This window comes from Dryobates pubescens, chromosome 1, assembly GCF_014839835.1.
Source record: "Dryobates pubescens isolate bDryPub1 chromosome 1, bDryPub1.pri, whole genome shotgun sequence".
In the NCBI taxonomy this organism is placed as follows: domain Eukaryota; kingdom Metazoa; phylum Chordata; class Aves; order Piciformes; family Picidae; genus Dryobates; species Dryobates pubescens.
Window position 1 is genome coordinate 13314105 of NC_071612.1, and position 22303 is coordinate 13336407.

At 39.8% G+C, this 22303-nt stretch overlaps 1 protein-coding gene across 1 annotated transcript in view; it reads right to left on the minus strand.

The window, feature by feature from the left end:
* Positions 1-22303, minus strand: part of TBCK (TBC1 domain containing kinase) — a 94441-nt gene that overhangs the window by 59703 nt on the left and 12435 nt on the right. The window contains exons 3-14 of the mRNA XM_009902238.2: positions 14204-14318; positions 12680-12753; positions 11019-11160; positions 9716-9776; positions 8358-8419; positions 7582-7643; positions 6749-6897; positions 5541-5679; positions 4211-4310; positions 1850-1899; positions 1353-1482; positions 51-149 (exon numbers count right to left, since the gene is read on the minus strand). Coding sequence (XP_009900540.2) covers positions 51-149; positions 1353-1482; positions 1850-1899; positions 4211-4310; positions 5541-5679; positions 6749-6897; positions 7582-7643; positions 8358-8419; positions 9716-9776; positions 11019-11160; positions 12680-12753; positions 14204-14318 — 1183 coding nt within the window. The remainder of the gene's footprint in view (positions 1-50; positions 150-1352; positions 1483-1849; positions 1900-4210; positions 4311-5540; positions 5680-6748; positions 6898-7581; positions 7644-8357; positions 8420-9715; positions 9777-11018; positions 11161-12679; positions 12754-14203; positions 14319-22303) is intronic.

Consider the following 22303-nt stretch of genomic DNA (forward strand, 5'->3'; position numbering starts at 1 on the left):
TATCCCATTTCCTCCCCAGTCAGTACTGATACTTCTGCAAATACCCTTACCTCAACACCCAACAGGGCAGCCCAGGTTATGCCTCTCAGAAGAGGAGGGATGTCAACCCTGGCTTCTTTCCAAATTTGGTTTTTCTTATATGGGTAGGCCTTCAAAGAGAAGAGATTAATAGTAAAAAACATTACCATGTAAGAGAAACAATTCAAATCCCAATCCTGGGATGCTCTTTTCCCCAAAGGAAAAATACTGTCAGGCTGAACAGCATTCAGCAACTGAATTCCTAACTGGAAGGTCTGGATGGAAGACTACTGTTTGATGTTAGAATACCTACTTATGATGTATTCATGTGCTGGGGCTGTTTAGCCTGGAGAAAAGGAGGCTCAGGGGAGACCTTAGTGCTGTCTACAACTACCTGAAGGGTGGTTGTGGCCAGGAGGGGGTTGGTCTCTCCTCCCAGGCAACCAGCATCAGAACAAGAGGACACCGTCTCAAGCTACACCAGGGGAAGTTTAGGCTCAAGGTGAGGAGAAAGTTCTGCACAGAGAGAGTCATTCGCCATTGGAATGTGCTGCCCAGGGAGGTGGTGGAGTCACCATCCTTGGAGGTGTTCAAGAGGGGATTGGACGTGGCACTTGGTGCCATGGTCTAGTAGTCATGAGGTCTTGGGCGACAGGTTGTACTTGATGATCTTTGAGGTCTTTTCCAACCTTGTTGATACTATGATTCTATATTGGATACAGAAATTTACTAATCCAAACTTTTATTAAAAGTTTTTCCTTCATTATATGTTTCTTTCCATACAATGTATCCAGCTTTGTTTAATTAAACATTTCTAATTGATAAGTGCAGTACTTAGAAAGGAAATGATGCACATCAGCTCTCTTCTTCTTAAGCAAGAATCTCTCTGCATGCATGTAAATCAGAGACTGGTACTTTTCCCCCTTCAATATAAACCCTGTATTTCTAACATGGCACTGCTAAAGACTGGTATTGTTTTCAAGTACCTTACTGCTTGGAAAGGCAGAAATGTTACAGGCATATTTATACATACAGTAGCACAGTCTCCTATGAAATAAAGGATGCAGAAGTATGTCCTTTAGTAAATACCAGGTATTAGCAGCAGCTCTGCCTTCATGTACATACTTTAAAATCTACTTGAACATTCATCACAACTGAAAAAAACAAACTTATGTTATTTTTGTTTTCAATCTTCTGATACTTGTGTATCATTTCCTTCTCCCTTTCCTACTGTGGTCTCTTGGACCTGCTTCCTTTCTCAATTACTTTGTCCTTTAAAAATCCTCTAATTAGCAGACCGAAGCCAATTACCCAGCATCAGAAGGACTCCATACCTTCAACAGCCTGTCAAACAGGACAATGCGATTTAGCTGGTACTCTGTGTCCCTCTCCCGGATGATCAGAGGAAGACTCGCAGCTGCAGACAGCTCATTACTACTGTTTGAATGAGGTAATGTTGACTGGCTGGAAAAAAAAGAGAACTCAGGTAGTAATACTGAATAGCAGGAAATACAAGTTACTGTGAAAAAAATTAATATCCTGTGATGCATTTCTGTGTCATAAACAAGCATAAATGGGTAATTTTGAACATTCAGCAGAAACAGTTGACTTCTGGAACAGAGAAACAGGCTAAGATCCTCAGTTTGGTAGGTGGGCCCTAAATCCATCAGTGCCAAGTGCTTATCAGCTCTTGTTGACTTCAAGAGCCAAAGCAGGACATGTTAGGTTTGCTTTTGGAAGACAGTTGTGTCCAGTGGTGCAGTGTGCCACTCACAACTAAAAATTCAAAATTCAGTCCCTCACACCTGTACAAACTTAAACACACACTTACTCATCTTCAAGCAATGGATAAAATGCTTCACCACCAACATCTTTCAGTCTCTGAAATGAAGAATAAAAATAATTCATTATCAGGAATGCTGCTTAGAATTCAAGTGGAAATAGTGGAATATGGAACTATGCACTAGCAACTCATGTCAAATTCAGTATCTTGCCTTGAGACCTAAGCATTAGCTCAGTCCTCCATCAGCAAACAGACGTACAGCTTTAAACACTAAAATTTTTGCTAATACAGGCTTTTTGGGTTGATGGAAGTTCTTCTGCCTGAAGGTTACACTTATTTTATTCATAAACCTACTTCCACATAAAAAATAGATTTTATGGGCCATGCATCAATAAATCAACAGTATTACGTAGCTTTTTTTCTTTTCCTCATGTTTCCACAGGGACTTCCTATCCAAGTAGCTGCAAAGCAATTGCAGTACTTAATTTTATGTTTTTAATCAGAGTTATGCAAATTTGAGTTCCTTTTAGCAGCAGCATCTGAAAATTGCACAGAAACACAGACACTCTCTGTAAAGGTGACAGACAAGCATGCCTGGACTTCTGCCTGAAGTTTTCAGATATCTTTGGTGTATCGTGATTAATGTTTAATGCCATCTTCTGTTTTGTAGTTCAATCTCTAACTTAAAGGCACATAGCCCATTCCACCTGGAACTAACAGAGCAGTTCATTCTTAGTTCATTCAGTACTGATGCTCTTTTGATTCTAAGCATTGTGATCTGCTCTATAAAAGGTCTTTGAAGAACTGCATAAGTTTAAAAATTTATTTCAACTAGCCCTGCAAGGTTCAGGCTTGTATCTTGCCCAAGAAAACCTTCAATACATACTTATTTCCTGCTGTCTTTATACAGTAAGAAGCAATATGCAAAATGGCATAATAATAAGGTTATGAAAATAGCCTTAAAAGTTGCTCTTTTGTAGAAACAACAGCAGCAGCTGCAGTGTGTATGACCTTTAAAATAGCTGTTGCTTATTCTTAGCCTTCTCCCAAACCCCATCAACCAAGCAAACAACCAGTTCTTCAATCTCTTTTCATGCATTTGTGTGAAGAAGTAATACGAAGTTCTACTGAGAAAATGTTTATGCAGTATTAGTTGCATTGCCTTCAAAGATGCTGGTGGGAGAGATCAAGTCTTCTTACATGTGTAGAGACAAGGACAACTAAAACATTCCCTTAATATATGCAGTAAGTCTTGTTACTGATCATTACATCAGGCAAAATGATGAATAATCATTTTGGCAAAATGTTTTGAAGTGATCTTTTGAACCAGTTGTTCAATTGCTATATACTCCAAATATTAGTAATTAAGTACTGGAAACTTGGTATCCAGTTTCAAGTATAATGCCTTTATAGAGCTGTAACCAAATTGAGTTGATCTTTCTTGTGACTATTTCAAGCCACTGTGGCAGTTCAGGCTGGGTGCCTCCTGTTCCTGCCACCTAAGTTACACCTCCAGTGTACTAAGTGTCCAACCCAGTAAGTGAACACAGGAAATAATATATTTCATACCCATAATATCCTGCATCCTTTAAATTAATTTACGAAGTCATTCTCTTCCTCTTTCTTCCCCCTCTTCTCCTGGGGGAGATGCTCCCTATCTGGTAACAATGGGGGAGTATCTCAAGGCCTCTTAGGCCTGTCTAGGCCTAATGCCAGGAGGAAAAGAGGGGGAGGGGGGCAGTCTCAGGCCTGGCCAGCCTGAGACTAGCCTAGCAGTGGAAGAAGAACAAAGAGCCCTGGGGGTTTTGTGTATACCCTCAGGTAGGGAGAAGGGAAGTGTTGGGGGGCCTTTGGGTGTGCTGGAAGGGACTCTACATTTTGGGGTATCTTAGCCAATATGCTTTGTAGCTTCTGTAAAACACTTACTGCTTTTCCATTTAAACTTTCTGTCACTTTTGCAATCCATTTGTGCGAGTGTCATTCTTTTGTCCCTCTCTCAGGGCAAGAAATGATCTGTGTGGCCTCAAACCAAGACAGCCACCTACAGACAGGAATTAAAGGCTGCAAGAAGACACTCCCTGTCCAATTCGTTTAGTTCAGCAGCTGTGGAGACTATCAGGCGTTACATAACTGTTTGGGCTATACCAGAACAAAGCAGGTAGCACAAAGAAGGAAGGGAATGGACACAGGAAGGGAATGGAAGGACAGAAACCACATCAAATTTTGGTAAGTTTCTGCAGACAAAGCAATCTAACAGCATAAATCATAACCTGACTCAGACACCCAGAAGGTTGTCTTGGAATTAATAACACTAACACGTAGGAAAAGCAGTAGGAGCTGCTGCTCCATATTCCCTTTAAATGTTTCTGCAGTGAAGACGTAAGAATAATATCATGCTCTTGTTCTTACATTTCGGAGCTGGCAAAGAGACAAAGTCACAGTTGTGTCATCTAGGAGGGAACTTCTATCTCGTCCTTGCCCAAAGCTCTCACCGTCTTCTAATAAAAAGCTTCAAAAGGGAGAAAGAAGAAAAAAAATCAAGTTATTTTGTAACATAAGACTAGAGTTAGAAAAAACCCAGCAAATTCTTACATCAGTCAGTTTCCACTTTAAAGCAGAATACTAGCTTTTAGAAGTACAATGTATTGACTCTGCATAGCACAAAACTCACTATCAGGGGAACATACACTCAACCTTAAATTATTCAAATAGTTTTTTGCTGTAAAAAGCCACATTTCAGGTTTTCTGTAACTTTGGTTTGCACACAAAAGAAGAGGTAATGAGGTAAGGAATTAATATTCCCCTTTACTCCTTGACCTGGCACAGCCCAGGATGGCCATTCATTGTGAACAGCAAAAAATAAAACATTGTCATAACTAAAGTATTTCTCACCATGACAAAAATCCAAGCTGAAGTCTGCAGTCCATTTAAGCTTACAGTGCAACCAAGAAAGAGGATACACAAACTGTCTGGTGATATTTTTAAAGCAGACAACATGAAACACATTTCCAGAAATATAGCTAAAATTCTCAGCATCACTAAGAAGATGGAGCTAGATTACATTTTTGTGATTAACACTCCATCTTCAAGACAAATAGGTATGACATTTTTTTCCCTCCAAGGTTTTGGCTGTGCACTGATATCACATGCTTTTAAAACCCAGAACCAGCAAATTTATCTATATGGACACAAAAATATACTTATTAAGATCATATTGTAGGATTGAAATGTTAATATACTACACAAAATCGCATGCGTGCAGCAGCAAGATAAACGTAGTAACTAACCAAAATGCTGTTACAAAACTCTAAGTCACAAAACTAAGCATTTAAAAAAAAAGTAAGTAGCTCATCTGATTCAGATTGAGAGGAAATAGTCTCAAGGTGCACCAGAGGAGCCTGAGGTGGTCTGTAAGAAGAAATTTCTTCATCAAAAGGGTTGTCAAGCTCTGGAACAGGCTGCCCAGGGAAGCAGTTGAAACCTGGGAGGTATTAAAAGACCTGTGGATTTGGTGCTGAGGGACATGATTTAGGAGCAGACTTGGTCATGTTAGGTTAATGATTGGACTTGATCTTAAAGGTCTTTTCCAACTAAAATGATTCTATGATCCGCTGAGTAATTGGGTTGACCACTCAGCGCTGCCGCTCTGTGAAAGGGAATTCAGAATGTGAGAATCTGCTACAGAACATGGCCTTCCCCATCCACCCTCCTTTCCCTTGAAGTGCTGCTCCTTTCTTACTTGGGAAGTGTGCAGATAGGTGGCTTTGATCGAATTATTTCCTTGTTGACAAGTTCTTTCTCCAAATCCCCTCCAGCCAAACACCAGAGATAATAAACTTCTTCAATTGATCTTTCTGCTAGGTAATCAATATCTTCATCTATTAGGAGAAATCACGCAAAAATGACAAACATTGCTAAAAACAAATTGTTATGCTTGAAAGGTCATTGACCTTATAAGTAAAGTTAGAGCAAAAGCCTTCTTTCTTTTGCAAGTGCCCTTTAGGGAGATTTAAGGGAAAAGCAGATGGGTAGAAATCAGAAAAGGCAAATATTTCTGCAGCTTGCTTTGGTGGCAGAAAATAAACCAATCAGGTAAATATACTGAAGTGTGGATTTCATTTTCTGTGTTTCTTAAAAAAACTCCAAACACTATTTGGCGGACAGCACCACACTAAGCGGAAAAGTAAGATCTATCTTCCCTTCACACATCACACCCATAGTAACAACATATAAAGTCTCACAATGAGACTTTCTAAAGACATAGAAATCGAGAGTTCATCAGAAAAAGTGAATGAAAACTTAAGAGCAGTTATGGTTTCAGCAAACTGCAGTTTTAATCATAGAAATGTTGCCTTTTTTCTAGAATGTGACCTCTTTCATAAGGCTTTGCTCTCCAACACTTACAAATATCATCCCCTGCTATAATCCAGCAGAATCCAATTATCAATTCACAACATAATTTAATGAGAAACACCCTCTTCATTGTACATGCACATGACCAAATTCCAAGGTAAAATATGACACCTGCGCTGGTGGGGGGTGCTGGACCAGATGATCTCCAGAGATCCCTTCCAAAACCTATCATTCTGTGATACCCCAAACTGATGTTAAATACTGCCAATAACTATTCCCTGAGGCTAAAGAAAAAAAACCACAACAAATAACCCAAACCAACCTAACAAAACAAAACACAACAACAAAACCACAAACACTAAAACAAACAAACAAACTGACCAACTCCCAGAACACATTAACATACCCTCCTTTGACTTGGACACATCCCTCAAAATATATTTGCTGAAACCCCTGCCCATTAAACCATTTACTACAAGAATATAGCACTGTACCATTTCATAGTTTCTTTCCAACAGAGTACTCAAAAAAAATGCAGAAACATTTTCTTTTCTTCCCCCCTCCAATGACATTTATCACACTATCTGCATTTACCTTTACATAATTGACTTATGTCTTCAGGAAGCATTAAATTAGCACACCTTGGAGAAGATGAGAACAGACCAGCAGGTTTGTGGAAGAGAGGATATACTGAAGATAGCTCATTGAACAAAGCGTCATGTAGCAATTCCTCTGGAGTTGGCCTTGAGTTAAGAAAAGAGTAAGAGCAGTAAGAGAAAAGTGCTTCCAAAAATGTAACATCAGGAAGTGTGCCCAGTAACAAATACTAGCAACTTACTGTAAATTACATTGAACTTCAGAAATTTCAATAGCAAAAATGTCCAACAATTTTGTTCAACTCATGATGCATAACAACACAGTCTACAGCACAAGTTCATCTCTCACCTTCATTTAATACACACAGCAACATGTGTGCATTAATTACTCTAAAGCAGAGATGGAAAATTGCTAAGTCTTGATTAAGGAACAAAAGCACAAGGGAAAGTTACAGTGGACTGATATAATGAAAAAGTACTTTTAAAGAAGAGATTTGAACAAAGCAGCACTAATTCTGGATACAGCATAGCCACAGTAACCACTACCAACTTCCAGACATGGAATTAGTAAAAGACTTGGAATTACAAATGCCTGAAGTTTTCCCCCCAATATACTCAGATTGAATCTCAAGGATTTGCACTTTTGATTTCTGCCTGCTCTACCTTCCTCCCCCTCCCAATTTTTTTCCTTCAAACACTGTAAAGTAACAAAATCAAGAAGTTCTTATAGGTAGCACAAACCATCAGTATTCCAAAAAAGGTTCAGCAACAGATCTCCTTGTTTCACAGCATTCCAACAGAGTTTAGTAGGTGTCTGAAGTTAATACTTGCCTCTTAGAAGGTTGGAACGTAAGGCATTTTTTCAGTAGAGCTATGATATTTTCTGGAAGGTCCTGGAACATAAGAAAAACATGGAAGAGGTCTGTTTATCACTTTCATAATTCAGCAAGCCACTTAGATCTTATGGAACTTTCAATATTCAGGCTATTCCTTTGAGGGTAATAGAATTTCACACCTACACATATGAGGTTAGCTGTGTCAGATCAAAAGATTGGAGAAGTAATACTTCTCATGCCCCAACCCTGCATCTGCCTTGAGGAGACAAAAAAAAAAAATCCTCACAATTTTGCCTTTTTTGGTGTAGGTATTCTTCACCCAGCTTGAAACAATGAAGTACCTGGGAACTCCCTTCTGCAAGTAGTCAGGATCCTCTTACACAATGTCTCAACACTCACAGACACTAAAATTCAGGGAACAATTTTAGGAGTGGGGAGGAAGTGAGCTTTATAAACCTAAGCTATCATGTAAAGTGGACCAGATAGAAGACTCAAATTCTACAGGAATAATACTTAAACCGGAGTGTTTTAAAGAAAACTTACAACCTATCCAGAGAGCATTAACATTTATTGAGACTGACAGTAATTTTAGGAAAGAATTAATATTACCAGTACTGGCTACTTGAAAGGATCTTAAGTATGTACTTTAGACCTCAAAATTTTGCTTCATACTACAATACATCAAGTGACCAAACAAGTTAACATATTATAATAATAAAAGTTAACAATAATAAAATGAACAAGACAGCACAGAGAACTGCATCCACAAACCTTAATAGTCTCAAGGCAACCATGTTCTTCAGCCAATACAGTTACAATATCATCTACACAGCCTTTGAAAAGAAACCAACAGAACAACAAGTTGAAGACCATGACAAAAAATGATACCAATTAAATTATCAGATAAAACTCCATCCTAATAAAAATCATTTAACTTTGGGGTTTTATTGACATTGCCACATCACCTGAAAGGGTATACTCAATATGAGAAATGAAAATTATAATCACCTGTGCAGACAGAATAGTGAAGCTTAAATAAGGTAAGTAGCACACCTGATTTAACAGTGAAAGATCTTTTTGCAGGCTTTCAGAGTATTAGTCTCTGCCAAATAAAATAGTCTATTTATAATTAATAATAATAATAAAAAAATCCCTGAAAAACACTTCAAAATGCCTGCATATAGAAGCCCAAAGTATTTTTTGGTTTGTTTCTACTTGCAGATAATACCAGCAGCATTTAGAACTGATAATTGATACAATAATTCACAAGCAAGCATACGAATGTTTTGCAGTGGGTGAAGGTTAACAATAACTTGCATTCAACTTGAAGGGGACTGAAAATACTTCAGGAAGCTTAATTAACAAATCACTTGCCAAAACAGTCAGAATTGCAGCACCCAAGCACTAACTGCTGAATGAAAAGTTTCAGCTGACAGTGACTGACAACAGCACTGTATGCTCTGGAGAGTAACAACTTACTGGTAAAGATACAAGTGGCAATTTCATGCCCTCCCCGTGGTTTACACATAAACCCCACAGGAAATCAAGTTTTAAAAACCACAAAGTAGTCCCACTCCCAGACTCATTTACATTAAGCAAAAATTCCATGTCTACTGTAGTGTTTTACAGTTCATAGGTGCAGCCACAAACAAAAGCCTGGATCCAGCAATATGCTTCTCAGCTTTTATTATTATATATCTTCCTATTTAAGTTCTGTGCCTCCCTGCCTGGGATTTGGTACATCAGCACTGCCATTGCAGGGACAGTTTTCTTTAGGACCATGTAATTCCTAACTCATTTCAGCAATCTCCTGCAACACACCAAATGAGGAAAATTTTAAAAAGTAATCCAATAACCATGGAAATGACAAGCCTCCCTGAGCACAGGGTTTTTAATAGCTTGCCCTTACTCCAACATACTCTCAGCTTTTCTGCAAAGTTGTTTTTCCTGACACCCATCTCTGTATCTTCCCTAGACAAGCAATCATGCTTCAAATGCCTATTTCATTCTGGAGATGAAAGCTGACAAGGTAAGGAGCCTTAGGTCTGAGCATCACAAACTGACTAGTATGAAAAGTTGTAATTATAGAACTGCTTGGAAACTTACAGAATTGGGTTTGTGCTACTTACCTAACGTAATTATAAATTTCAATCTTTCTGCTATCTCCAAACTCTGAAATAATTTTCTCCCCTAAATGAATAACAAAAATCAAGTTAATAGCTGGAATAAATTTTATGTATTTAGATGTACATACACACTCATCTATATACAAAGACAGCGAAATAAGCTTCCACACATGAATTTTAGATTTAGAGAAAGCAGCTGTTGGAACAGAAAACATGATTTACCCCAATTGTAGCAGAAACTGCTTCATGCCTTCACAAACAAAATAATACAACATTCATAAGGTCTCTTAATTGGGACAAATGCAAACACAAATAAAATATGTAAAACAGAGCCCAAAGCCATCTTAGCAAATTGCAGGTTGATTACTAATTAAGCAACAAGCTTTTAAAAACTATTTTTGAGCATGAACATATTAATTACTAATTACTTCATTACTAAACATGGGAATCATCACAGCTGGTATTACTGCACAGCGCTTTTGCAAAGTCATCTGAAAATCCCTTTAAAGGTGTTTCAAAAAGTGTAATTACTGTATTTGAAAGGAAATTGACTTACTCAAAAGAATAAATAATCATCTATGAACAATACATAACACCAAGTATAACCTCCAAAGAACACTACTTCCAATGTCCTGATCTAATCATTATATAAAAGAGGTTCTTGACTATGCAGTTGCCTGACAATTTAGTTTCTGATACAATGGGTCCAAGTGCTGAGGTACTGGCTAGATCACATCACCCTACAGAATGTTACTGTTCAAACGAGAGAAGTCCAATTTAAAATATACGAACAGTAAAGATTATGCTGCTGTAATTTCAACCTCTGGAGTCAAACAAGCATTTTCCCAATAAACCCTTTAATTCCACACAGAATCTCTTTAAACTCTAGTGGTAAGGCAGATTTTCTCCTCTCTTCCTCTCAGTGACACTTCATTAGTTTCTCATCCTCTCCAAGGAGAATGAGGGCATGGCAGCAATGCTTATTTTGTGCTTGAAAGCACAATTAAAAAATCCCAATTATCTAGAGAGACTTCCTGGTTCAGAAGCTATTCCTTTCTAAGAATTCTATCATGCAATGACATTATTGTGGCTCCACAGGCAGCTGCCCTTCATGGTTAACACACATACCAGGTCAATATATATCCTACTACTTCAACTCCCACCATTAATGTCCAGGTAGAAATGTTAACATATTCTGGTATTTGGATCCTCGTGATGGGCAAGGTGTCGTTAACCCCATACTCAAAGATAATCAAGTTAACTGTTCCCCAAGAGTCTTAATGAAGAGAATTATCCTCTTACATACCATGCAAAGCTCAAATAATATTATACCAAGAGACCACAGATCTGATTTAGGGCCAGAAGGCAGAGGCTTCTCACACTGAGTATGATCACTTGGTTTGACTATTCCCTGTGCAATTACTTCAGGTGCCAGATATGATGGATACCTAGAAAGGTACATAAGCATTAAGTAAAATCCTGCATGTCAAAAAAACCTCTACTTTTCAGTTAATCAAAATAATTTTGCATTTTGATAAAGTAGAATTCATAGCAACACAGATTGCTCTAGTGAATTGAGTTAAAATCTAGACATGGCAGCAGTTTCACTGTAATTGCAAAACACAGAGCCTACTACGTAAAACGGAGGGAATAAGAGCAGCTTTCAAAGTAGTGTGTCTGCTTATCTCAATGAAAATTTGTATCAAGTTTTAGCAGCAATACATTAGATAACTGTACACTAGGTTCATATTTTAGAGCCCTTACTGTATTCCACACCACTGACAGCATTTCCATCGAGTAACTTTTCATGTTGTGAAGGAAGAGAGAGCAACAAAAGCTGTTGAGGACACATTCTGACTGCTGCTACATAGTTTTAAAGTATCATTATTTCTTTTTTTTTTGTCAACAATTCACTAGAACACTTAAAATAATTCAAAACTTGAATAGAAACATCATTACTTATTCTGGTCACCTCTTTAACAACCAGTATTTAAACTGCAAACATGACACCTCATAAAAACAAAAAGTGGTAAGGAAACATTGCAACAAAGCATGTCTAGACAGTAAGTTCACCCCACAAAAATAAATCACAAAATGATAAAGAATCACAGAACCACCAAGGTTGGAAGAGACCTCAAAGATCAAGTCCAACCTGTCACCACAGACCTCATGACAAAACCATGGCACCAAGTGCCACGTCCAATCCCCTCTTGAACACCTCCAGGGACAGTGACTCCACCACCTCCCAGGGCAGCACATTCCAATGGCAAACACTCTCTCAGAGAAGAACTTTCTCCTCACCTCGAGCCTGAACTTCCCCATGCACAGCTTGAGACTGTGTTCTCTTGTTCTGGTTGCTTGAGAGAAGATACCAACCCCTTCCTGGCTACAACCACCTTTCAGGTAGCTGTAGAGGGCAATAAGGTCACCCCTGAGCCTCCTCTTCTCCAGGCTAAACAACCCCAGCTCCCTCAGCCTCTCCTTGTAGGGCTTGTGCTCGAGGCCTCTCCCCAGCCTTGTTGCCCTTCTCTGGACACGTTCAAGTGTCTCAATGTCCTTCTTAAACTGAGGGGCCCAGAACTGGACACAGGCAACATGCCTGCACAGATGAGAAAAAGCGAAGCCTGATTGTGCTCATCCTGGATTTGAAATTAGCTCTTAGCTCCACAATTTGTCTCACAAGGAACTACTAGCATTTGAGAGCAAATTCAGGCAGTAAGGACTGACATGGCATAATTACAGTAACATTCCTGCATGGTACCCATTCTCTGTCTTTCATTAATTTCACCTAGTGAGAGGATATTCTCTTCAGTGGCATAATCAGAAGCTTCTATATAAAGGATAGGTAGGAATTAAAAAAGCAACCTGTGTGTGCAACACATTTTTGAAGGTAATTTCTCAAAACATACATATATTTCGTGATAAAAAAAATACATTCCTGATACATTTGTGTAGCTACAGCCTTACCCTATAGGAAAATCAACATCAACACCTTGAGCAGTCATATGGTAGAGTCCAAATTTAGCCAGCTTCACGTGACCCTGAAAACGTGGAATTAAAAAAAAAAAAAAGGACATTTGCAGAATCTGTGTTTAAGTTTTAAAAAAATAAATTAATGTCAAGTTGCATCAGATGTCAGAAGAAAGACAGATACCTATACAAAGTCATCCTCTTATATTTGTCTCCTGTTATGCAGAACTCCAAGTTACTAGGATGCTTACTTCAAATAATTCTACTTTTTAAGAGCCTTAAGTACATGAACACAAAAGAAAATCAGGACTTTGTAACTCATAGTATGTTTTCAGTAAAAACAGCTTTAATACTCTATTGAGCACTTTCCCTGTTTGAAAACTGCTCAAAATCCTGTTTGAATACGAGAACTCCCTAAGCATCAGCCCTATTCCCTCACCTTCTTCCTTTACCCAGCCTGCTCCTCCATTCATTCCCCTCAATTTATCTTGCTCTCCCTAACTGTATCAACCCACATTTCAAACAAACAAGTTTTCCAGGTGTTTTTATTCTCTGGAGGCAGAAAGTTAACACCAAAGCAATAAAAAAAGATAAACATAGAAGTTAAATTGAGATGTTGTTTCTGCTAGATTTTGAACTGTACTCAGCCAGCCTGCCGATGGTGCAACAGCGAAGGCTCCATCAGCAAACTCTTCAAAGCGCAAGGGAAAAGTTCAGAAGTTTCTGGTCTTATGGCCCTTTTTCCTTCTTTTATTGATGTTAGTAGTGCATTAAAATACTTTTACTTCTTAGAGCATTGTTACTTTGTTTACAAATATAGAAAAGTGTCCCTTTTTCTTTTCTGCCATCCTAGGGGAGGATCTAGCAGTGAGTAAGCAGAGGAATGAGAAAGGTGTTATGCATACAGGATAAGCTCTTCAGCTGCTAGTTCAGATAGAGAGACTGCTCTGAGTACAACAGCAGCTATTCATTTTCCTCAGCTTTTATAAGCAAAACCTGTAGCAGATGCTGCCAACTTAATGGTCTGTAACAACAGAATTGAGAAATACTGGAATGTTAATAATTTAACAAAAAAATATGTTGAAATCTTGAAAAAGAGTCAAGTATCAGGTCACCAGGAAGCATAGGAAACACTACTAACAGCTAATTAGCCAGAAGAAGTATTTCCCTATTCCTAGGAAGGTCTTGAAGCTAATTACAATGAAAAGTAAACTCTTCTTAAGAATTAAAAGGTTAAAAAAATCGGTTTGTGGTAGAAGAACATGGGAAAAAGAAAAAAAAAAAAAATTTTGAAATATAGAAAATGAGAGAAATTTGTAATTAAAAAGCCAACCAAAGAAAACACACACACCCCCACCCCAACAAAGCTAAGCTAACGCTTTTCCAGATAAACAATTTTTCCCCCCATTAGAAGGACTGCAACTGCCCAGTCTCCATGTGTGACACAGCATGTTACTTGCTGGGAGCAAGAAGGAAAACCACAAACCAAACAAACCCACAGATGTATTGTTGTAGCTGTACCTTTCGATCCAAAAGAATATTGCAAGGAGAGAGTGCTCGGTGGACCATTCCATGCTTGTTCATATATTGCAAACCTTGCAAAACCTCATATGCAATGCATAAGATTCTTGAGGGACTGGAAAAGAAAAAAACAAAAGTTATATCAAATTTATCCCTTCTTAATTTGTAAAAATGTAGTGTTCCACAGCTATTAGAATAGAATAAACCAGGTTGGAAGACACCTTCAAGATCATCGTGTCCAACCTATCATCCAACACCACCCAACCAACTAAACCATGCAATCAAGCACCCTGTCAAGTCTCCTCCTGAACACCTCCAGTGATGGTGACTCCACCACCTCCTCAGGCAGCCCATTCCAATGGGCAATCACTCTCTCTGTGTAACAACTCCTCCTAACCTCCAGCCAAAATCTCCCCTGGTGCAGCCTGAGACTGTGTCCTCTTGTTCTGGTACTGGCTGCCTGGGAGAAGAGACCAACCTCTGCCTGTCTACAACCTCCCTTCAGGTAGTTGTAGAGAGCAATAAGGTCACCCTTGAGTCTCCTCTTCTCCAGGCTAAGCAATCCCAGCTCCCTCAGCCTCTCCTCATAGGGCTTGTGTTCCAAGCCCCTCACCAACTTTGTTGCTCTTCTCTGGACACGCTCCAGCAAGTCAACATCCTTCCTGAACTGAGGAGCCCAGAACTGGACACAGTACTCGAGGTGCGGCCTAACCAGTGCAGTGTACAGGGGCAGAATGACCTCCCTGCTCCTGCTGGCCACACTGTTCCTGATGCAGGCCAGGATGCCATTGGCCCTCCTGGCTGCCTGGGCACACTGCAGGCTCATGTTCAGTCTACCATCAACCAGCACCCCCAGGTCCCTCTCTGCCTGACTGCTCTCCAGCCACTCTGACCCCAGCCTGTAGCTCTGCATGGGGTTGTTGTGGCCAATGTGCAGAACCCGGCACTTGGATGTGTTCAATCTCATGCCGTTGGACTCTGCCCATCTGCCCAGCCTGTCGAGGTCCCACTGCAGAGCCTCTCTACCCTCCAGCAGATCAACTCCTGCCCCAGGCTTGGTGTCGTCCACAAATTTACTGATGATGGACTCAACCCCCTCATCCAGATCATCAATAAAGATGTTAAAGAGCAGGGGACCCAGTACTGATCCCTGGGGGACTCCACTAGTGACTGGCTGCCAGCTGGATGTGGCACCATTCACCACCACTCTCTGGGCTCGGCCCTCCAGCCAGTTCCTATCCCATCACAGTGTGCTCCCATCCAAGCCATGGGCTGACAGCTTGGCCAGGAGTTTGCTGTGAGGGACAGTGTCAAAGGCCTTGCTGAGATCCAGGTAGACTACATCCACAGGCCTCCCCACATTACAAAACCAAGTGAAGCAGTTACAATTCCAGAAGAGTTTAAAGGATCAACATTGAACATGGTAGGACGTATTCAATGCCATTCAACACCCTGCAATTTGAACTGGTCATCAAAAATGGCAGAAGATTGTGACAAAATATAAAATACTCCCTGCAACAGAAATTATGAGCTACACCTCAACTAATCAAGAAAAAAGAATCCCAACCCTCCTTTGTTTTTGTTCTTCTTAAATGTATTATTGATGTTCACAGAAAACATCAATTGAACAGAATTTAATTTGAAACTCAGATGTCAACTGAAAGACAGTGTAGAGGAACATCTAGGAGTGATCACTCCTTCGGCGAGATCTAGTTTTTGGTCGTCTCAACATCTGAAACCAGGAACAAAATAAAGCGCAGAAGAATGAATTTTCAGCACATTTTGGCTTATAGCCTTGGAATTATCAATCTTACAATCTTTGGAAAGAAATGGAAACCATTTTGACATAACTATGTATTTCGACAAAAGTTATTTACTGTAAGAACTGATAACTCTAAAGAGCAGTTTCTGTGAACAAGTGAACAGGAATTGGTACAGAGACCATCAGCATGAAGTCTCCTAAGTGTGTGAGAAGAAAAGGCACAGATTTAATGCCACTCCAAGAGATCTCCCTTTAACATTTTAACCCTTGTTATTTCCCACCCACTCTCCCTCAGAGCACATTTCAGGTCTGTTTGGCAACTTTCTCTGTGAAGAGACCGGCTTATAAAAATGTGCAGAACACAGAGCATCTCTCTTTACAAAGGCCTAACTTTACATCCCCATTTTAAAAATTCCTTTCAAAATAACAACATGCAGTAGCTTTTCATACAAGGGTCACCACCTTCTCCTGCTTATTAAAAATTTGTGACAGCCAAATGAGGGGGAACATTACAGACGGGCAAGTGACAAGGCAGTTAGCCAGCCAAACACCGAAATTAGTGTCTTTAGCTACTGTTCATACCTGATGAAATACCAAAAACATGTTTACAGAGTAAATAGCTAGATTTTGACAAAGCCACAATTCCAATTACTTCTGAGACCAAGACAACAGAGAAGTACAAAAGAGCTGTTTTAACAATAGTCTAAGGCCACCATTATTCCCTTACATGGTACTATTCTTTAAACTTTTTCCTTGAGCTATAGCTCTATGCTACTTTACACTAGCTGTGAACACTCACTTTTAAGTTAAATTTTAAGCAGAAAAGGAAGCTATCCTAACAGATGTCCACACTATGATCTAAGGATCATAGCATTTGGGAGTGATTCTCAAGGTCTTAGCAATTCAACCAAAACCACATGGCAAATAACCACAAAACCAAACAAAACCCCCACAACTATCTCAATCCTCCCTCAAGGGCACTTTTCCTTCCCCATCCCTCCCACACCCAAGTTACATCATAGACCACAGCATCAGCCACTACTAGCTGTGTAGAGTTTCCTCCCTGTCATTCTTGGGTAGAGATGTAACCGTGGCCAAAAATGTCCCTTACAAGCCTTCGGTTCCCCAGAGAGGTTTTTGCCTGCCACACAAACATTACCAACAATGGCTGCAAACAGAATCCTCTCTCCCAATTTCTGCACAGCTTTGCAAAACAAAACGTGAAAAATAAATTATGAGGAATTCATGTTTCCAGCAAGGAAACAATCACATGCGAACAATTAGTACACTGTGAAGTATTTTAGCCTTTAAAGTGTTTCTTCGTGCAACTTGGTAGACGGTGTGCCTGAGGAGAACAGTGCGCTCTGGTGGCACTAGGGGGCCTCAGACACCCATTTATTACCTGCCTTGGCGTGCAATCGATAGCACAGCCCAGGCAAACCCCTGATAATACTGCTTTCAGATTCTTTGCTCCTTAGGATAAAACCTCCAGGGCCAGCATCACATGAATGCTAAGCATTTTTTATTGCACGTAATTCTCAGTGTTCCTCAGCTCTTCATGCCACCATGTTGGGCAAAAGCATTCAGCCAAGTACCTCACCCTCAAGGTGATGTACCACCTCAGAAAAGAGGCAACTCTGTACAAGCTCATGGTACTGCTGTTGTACACTACCTAGTTCTTATTTCATTTATTAGGCCAAGAACACTGTTTGTGGCTATCACCCACGAGATCTGCACTTAATTGCAAAGGGTCTGACAACAACACTCACTGCTGGTAACTGAGCACAGGAGGTCCCTCTGCTTCAAACTCCCCAAGGCCAAGTTCAACAGCAATCCCTTGCCTCACTGGAGATGATTACCAAGGCTGTCCCCTTGTATCATGGGTCTCTGCTCTCCTAGTTTCTACAGCCACTGTCAACACTCCAAGCATTGCAAAGAAGTTCAGCAAGTGTAGAAGATGCACTCATGAAGCTGCTTCCAGGTCTCAGGTTAAGCTTAACTTTAAAAAACACTCCATAAATAGAAAAATCTGTGAGAAAGACATTTACAGTACCCACTGTTGGTGGCAAGGTCTGAGCAGATTCCCAAACTTTTCCCTTTGTTATCTGGAAGCCTGGTTTTAATTTTAAACAGACTAGCTATAGTTGAATCACTAGAGGAGTGGTTTAGCCACTGGAGCTCTTGAACTGCAGAGGCTTCGGTAACCTCCGTTATCAGGAGGTGGGAGAAAAAGCCAACAGCAAAAGCGCTAGAACCAAGACAGGAGAAAAGGCAGCAAAATGGAGGCATAGCAGGTTCAACATCAACCATGCTGTATCACTGAACTAGCAAGAGCCATAACAACAGTTGTGTGGGATGAAATCCCCTCATCATCTCAGCAGCTAATGATTATGATTGTGACTTCAAAACAGTGAAGCAAAAAAACTCCACTGCTCAAAATAGATATAGATGCAGGCTGCTAGAAGTTTCAAGTGAGCTGGAACTTAAGCTGGGAAGGTGCAAAAGGCAGGGCAGCTGACCCAAGCTGGCTATTAGGTATATCTCATATCATAAACATCCTATTCATTGTAAAAGAAGTTTGCTGAGGACAGGAGACTCAGGCTCCTACTCCTCCTCTCAAGGTCAGTATCTCTGGTAGAGCCTGCTTATCATTCTGCTCACAAGGACTGCTCTCTCATTTATTCTGACCACTGTACACTCCCTTGGCTTAGTATAACTTTGTGTACTGTATAGTTGCATTCGTATTAGTTTTGTTCTTTCATTAAATGTGTTTTCATTTCAACCCACAAGTGTTGTCTCCCTTTTCCAATTCCCCTTCTGTGTTGGGGAGGCACCATCAGGTGACACAGCAACTCTAGTAGTTTAGTCCTTGATAGGGTCTACATGCAGGCATGTAGCCCCGTGGAAAGGGGTTTCATTCTAGAAACAAAGAACTGAAGGATTAAAACCAATGCCAGATTTAGGACTGCAGCTTGATTACACAGAATGTATTGAACCAGAATGTACAGCAAAGGAAGCACAAAAGATAACTTAATTCCTCCCTCAAATTTCTATTGTAAGCAGGAAGAAAAAAAAAAAAATCAATAAAAATAAACCAAACCCAAAAAAACCAAGACAAGTTTATATGAGCAAGTTTAGCCAAGACTACAAAACCAGCATGGTTAAGAGGCCATGGCATTTGTGGGTGGAAAGAGAAGGGAAGACAGTTAAAAACCCACAAAAATGAGGATTGTTTTATTACCTCCAGGATTTCTCAGACCAAAAGCTATACCAGACAAATGACTAATTGCCACACTGTAATAGTATACAGGTGGCTGCATTGTGCCTTCACGAAACACATGAACTTTTCCACTTAGCTGTCAGCCTGATCACCAGCCTGTTGAATCCTTACTGTGAAGGACGCAAAGTCATTTTCTGGAAGTTTACTTCAGGAATCTAACCTGTTAGGAAACAGATGTTTTAGGAGAGTTTCATTCTTTTGTGGTGCTGCAAACCCACTGACGAAATAATCTGATAGTTTACAACACTTGTCACTTTTTGAGACCAGCTTCCAGGCCAGGGTGACAGGGAAAAGTTGTACAAGAAGCAACTGGTACACTGAGTCTCTTACCTTTCTTCAAAAGTATCAGATATTAACAAAACTGAAGGTGGGGAGGGGGAAGGGAAGGGAAGGAAGAGGAATTTATCAAGAACCAAGTAAAGTCAGTAAGACCCTGAATTAACAAATAGAATGAAGACCTAAAAGTGAACATAGAGCAGCACACAGGAACAACCAACATCTAGGGAGACCTGACCAAGCCATTGGTCTACAAAAGCAACAAGATCAAACCAAAAAAAGGTTGAAAACATATTTAGAAATCAGAAAGTTTATGTCAAGGTGGGATTCTGAATTCTTGCAAAAAACCCACAAACAACCCCAACCCAACAATACCACCTATTTAGTTTGGTTATTTATTAACTTATTTGTGATTTTTAATGGCAGTGATAATGTCTTCCAAACCCAAAGGGTTATACTAGGTCAGACTAAAAACCATTTGAGACGACCATCCTGCTTCCAAAAAAAGATGGCAGGCAGATGCCTATGAGAGAGGGACAAGCATATACAAAATGTTCCCTGATATTTTCCTGGCTTCCAACCTCTTTAATTCAGGCTTGCTTCTAGTGGAGGGGAGGGCAGGGGAAGTTTGCCTCCTAAGCATCATGTCTTATTAATTCAGAACACAATGTGATTCCTGTAAGCCTTCAACAGCTTTCATAAGAGGATAACCATTATTCCAAGTCTCTCATCCACGTTCATATTTACAGAATACTGGCAAGGAGTTACTGTGGAAATTTGCAGCCACTGAGCATTGTGTTGGTAAGATCTCCTTGCTGTCTATTTGATCCTGAGGACCTTCTCATGGTGCTCTGTTGCTGTAACTTCCAGAATACCAATTTTAAATTTCAGGTTCAAGCAAGAAAACAATTAACTCCACAGAAAGAAGATTGATTTTGGAAAAATGAATTTGACAGCCAGCAGCAGGAGTCCCTACGTATGCCACAGGCTGCTGAAGAGAAAATAAAACCTACTTGATGCATGACATTTTGAATATCTACGATCAAGAAGACCATAGATAATACAGCTGGAAATGAGAGATGTGTGGGTCAGGAGACTTGACCCATTAAACTGTTTAAATAAAAAATAGTTCCAATGTGAGGGGAAAAAAAAAACACACAAAAAACCAACCAAAAAATAAACAAACAAAAATAAAAAAAATTCAAACCAAATAATGAAGAGAAAAAAAAAAATAAATCAGCATTTAGGTCAGTAACATGGAAGCTACAGCTTCACACAGGTTTCTTTTCCTCCAGTGTAAAAGAAAACAAATGCCAATCTGCACGTGAATTCACTGTATTCATCATACTTAACAGAAGTGCACTTGTGGCATCAACTGGAAATAAATCTTCTCAAGCCTTTTTTGGTGCTGTAATAAAAGAGTCTAATAAGAAAGCACAATCGAGTATCTCAGGAGATTGCTCTGTCTGCTTACTGTCTCCAGTCCTACCTTCTAGACAAAGCAACCTCCCCTGTTGAAGACTATGACCCACACAACTGTAGCTAACTACAGCGCAGTTAACCAGAACACACAGAGGCACCTGGACAGAAGTACAGGAACAAAGATATCTGGAGCTGGATGCAACATGAAGGCAGCAGGAAAATCTTGGAGAGGAAAAATATTTCTGGTTGTTACAAATGTATTTGTATTTTTAACTGTTTATTGCCAGCTATAAATTTCACTTGCTTTTACTCTATTGTAACAGTCAACATGGAGCACTTAATCCATTCAGTAGAAGGAAAAAAGACATGTCTGGAAAATACTGAAAGTGAAATCTACACTTAGTAGTATTTTGAATAAGAGTGTATGATCTAGTAAACAACATGTGTATGATCTAGTTCGAAACAACACAGGACTGGAACCAGAAACCAAATCTCATCACCTCCTTAACTGTAGAGAGCTCTCTAATGTTTTTTACCTACCAGACTAGTGGGTATGTGGACTAGTGGACTAGCCTTCCATGCAGTGGTGACTCAAGGCAAGAGGAAACTGACAATAAAAGCTGCTCTCAGGAAAGCAGAGCAAGACCAAATGGGATAAGATTATGTTGATGATACCATCTTCCAAAATCTCTTTCCCCACACTTACAACTCGTGGGTACATACACAGAAATGCATGCTTAAAGAAGTCCTTGATCAAATCTCTACACCTTGTTCTACCACTATATCAGTGCTTTGAACAAGTAAACTCTAGAGGAAGAGAATCTCAGCAGAGTCTTCAGAATCTTACGGCACTGATACACGGGAGCAAAAATACATGTTTCTCTTCCAGAGAGGAGTGTCAGACAGGGTCTGCACTAAGGAGGCACACCAGAGCAACACAAACCAGCAATGTCATCAAACACTACCCCACAACTTGTGAAACTAACATGCATTTGGAGTTCAGGAAGGCGATTCATCACAAAAGATTCTGTCTGTTCGAAGTGGAACAGGACCAGGTTGTGAACAGATGTAATGCTTCGCATAAATGTGACAGTATTTCAATACAAGCAAAACTATAAAACAAAGAAAATGACATTTGTAGTTAGTTCCATTACAGCCAACAAAGTGGATGGACTGGTTAGGAGTGGTGTGGCCAAGTGATTACAGCAAAGAATAAAGTTTGGGTATAATCCCAGCTGAGACAATCACTACACTGACCTCAAGAAAGCCATCTGACCTCCTTATGCCTCAGTTAACCAGCTGGGAAACTGGATAAAAAGCAGGACTGGGTTGAGAACCAGATGTGAAGATAAATTGGGTC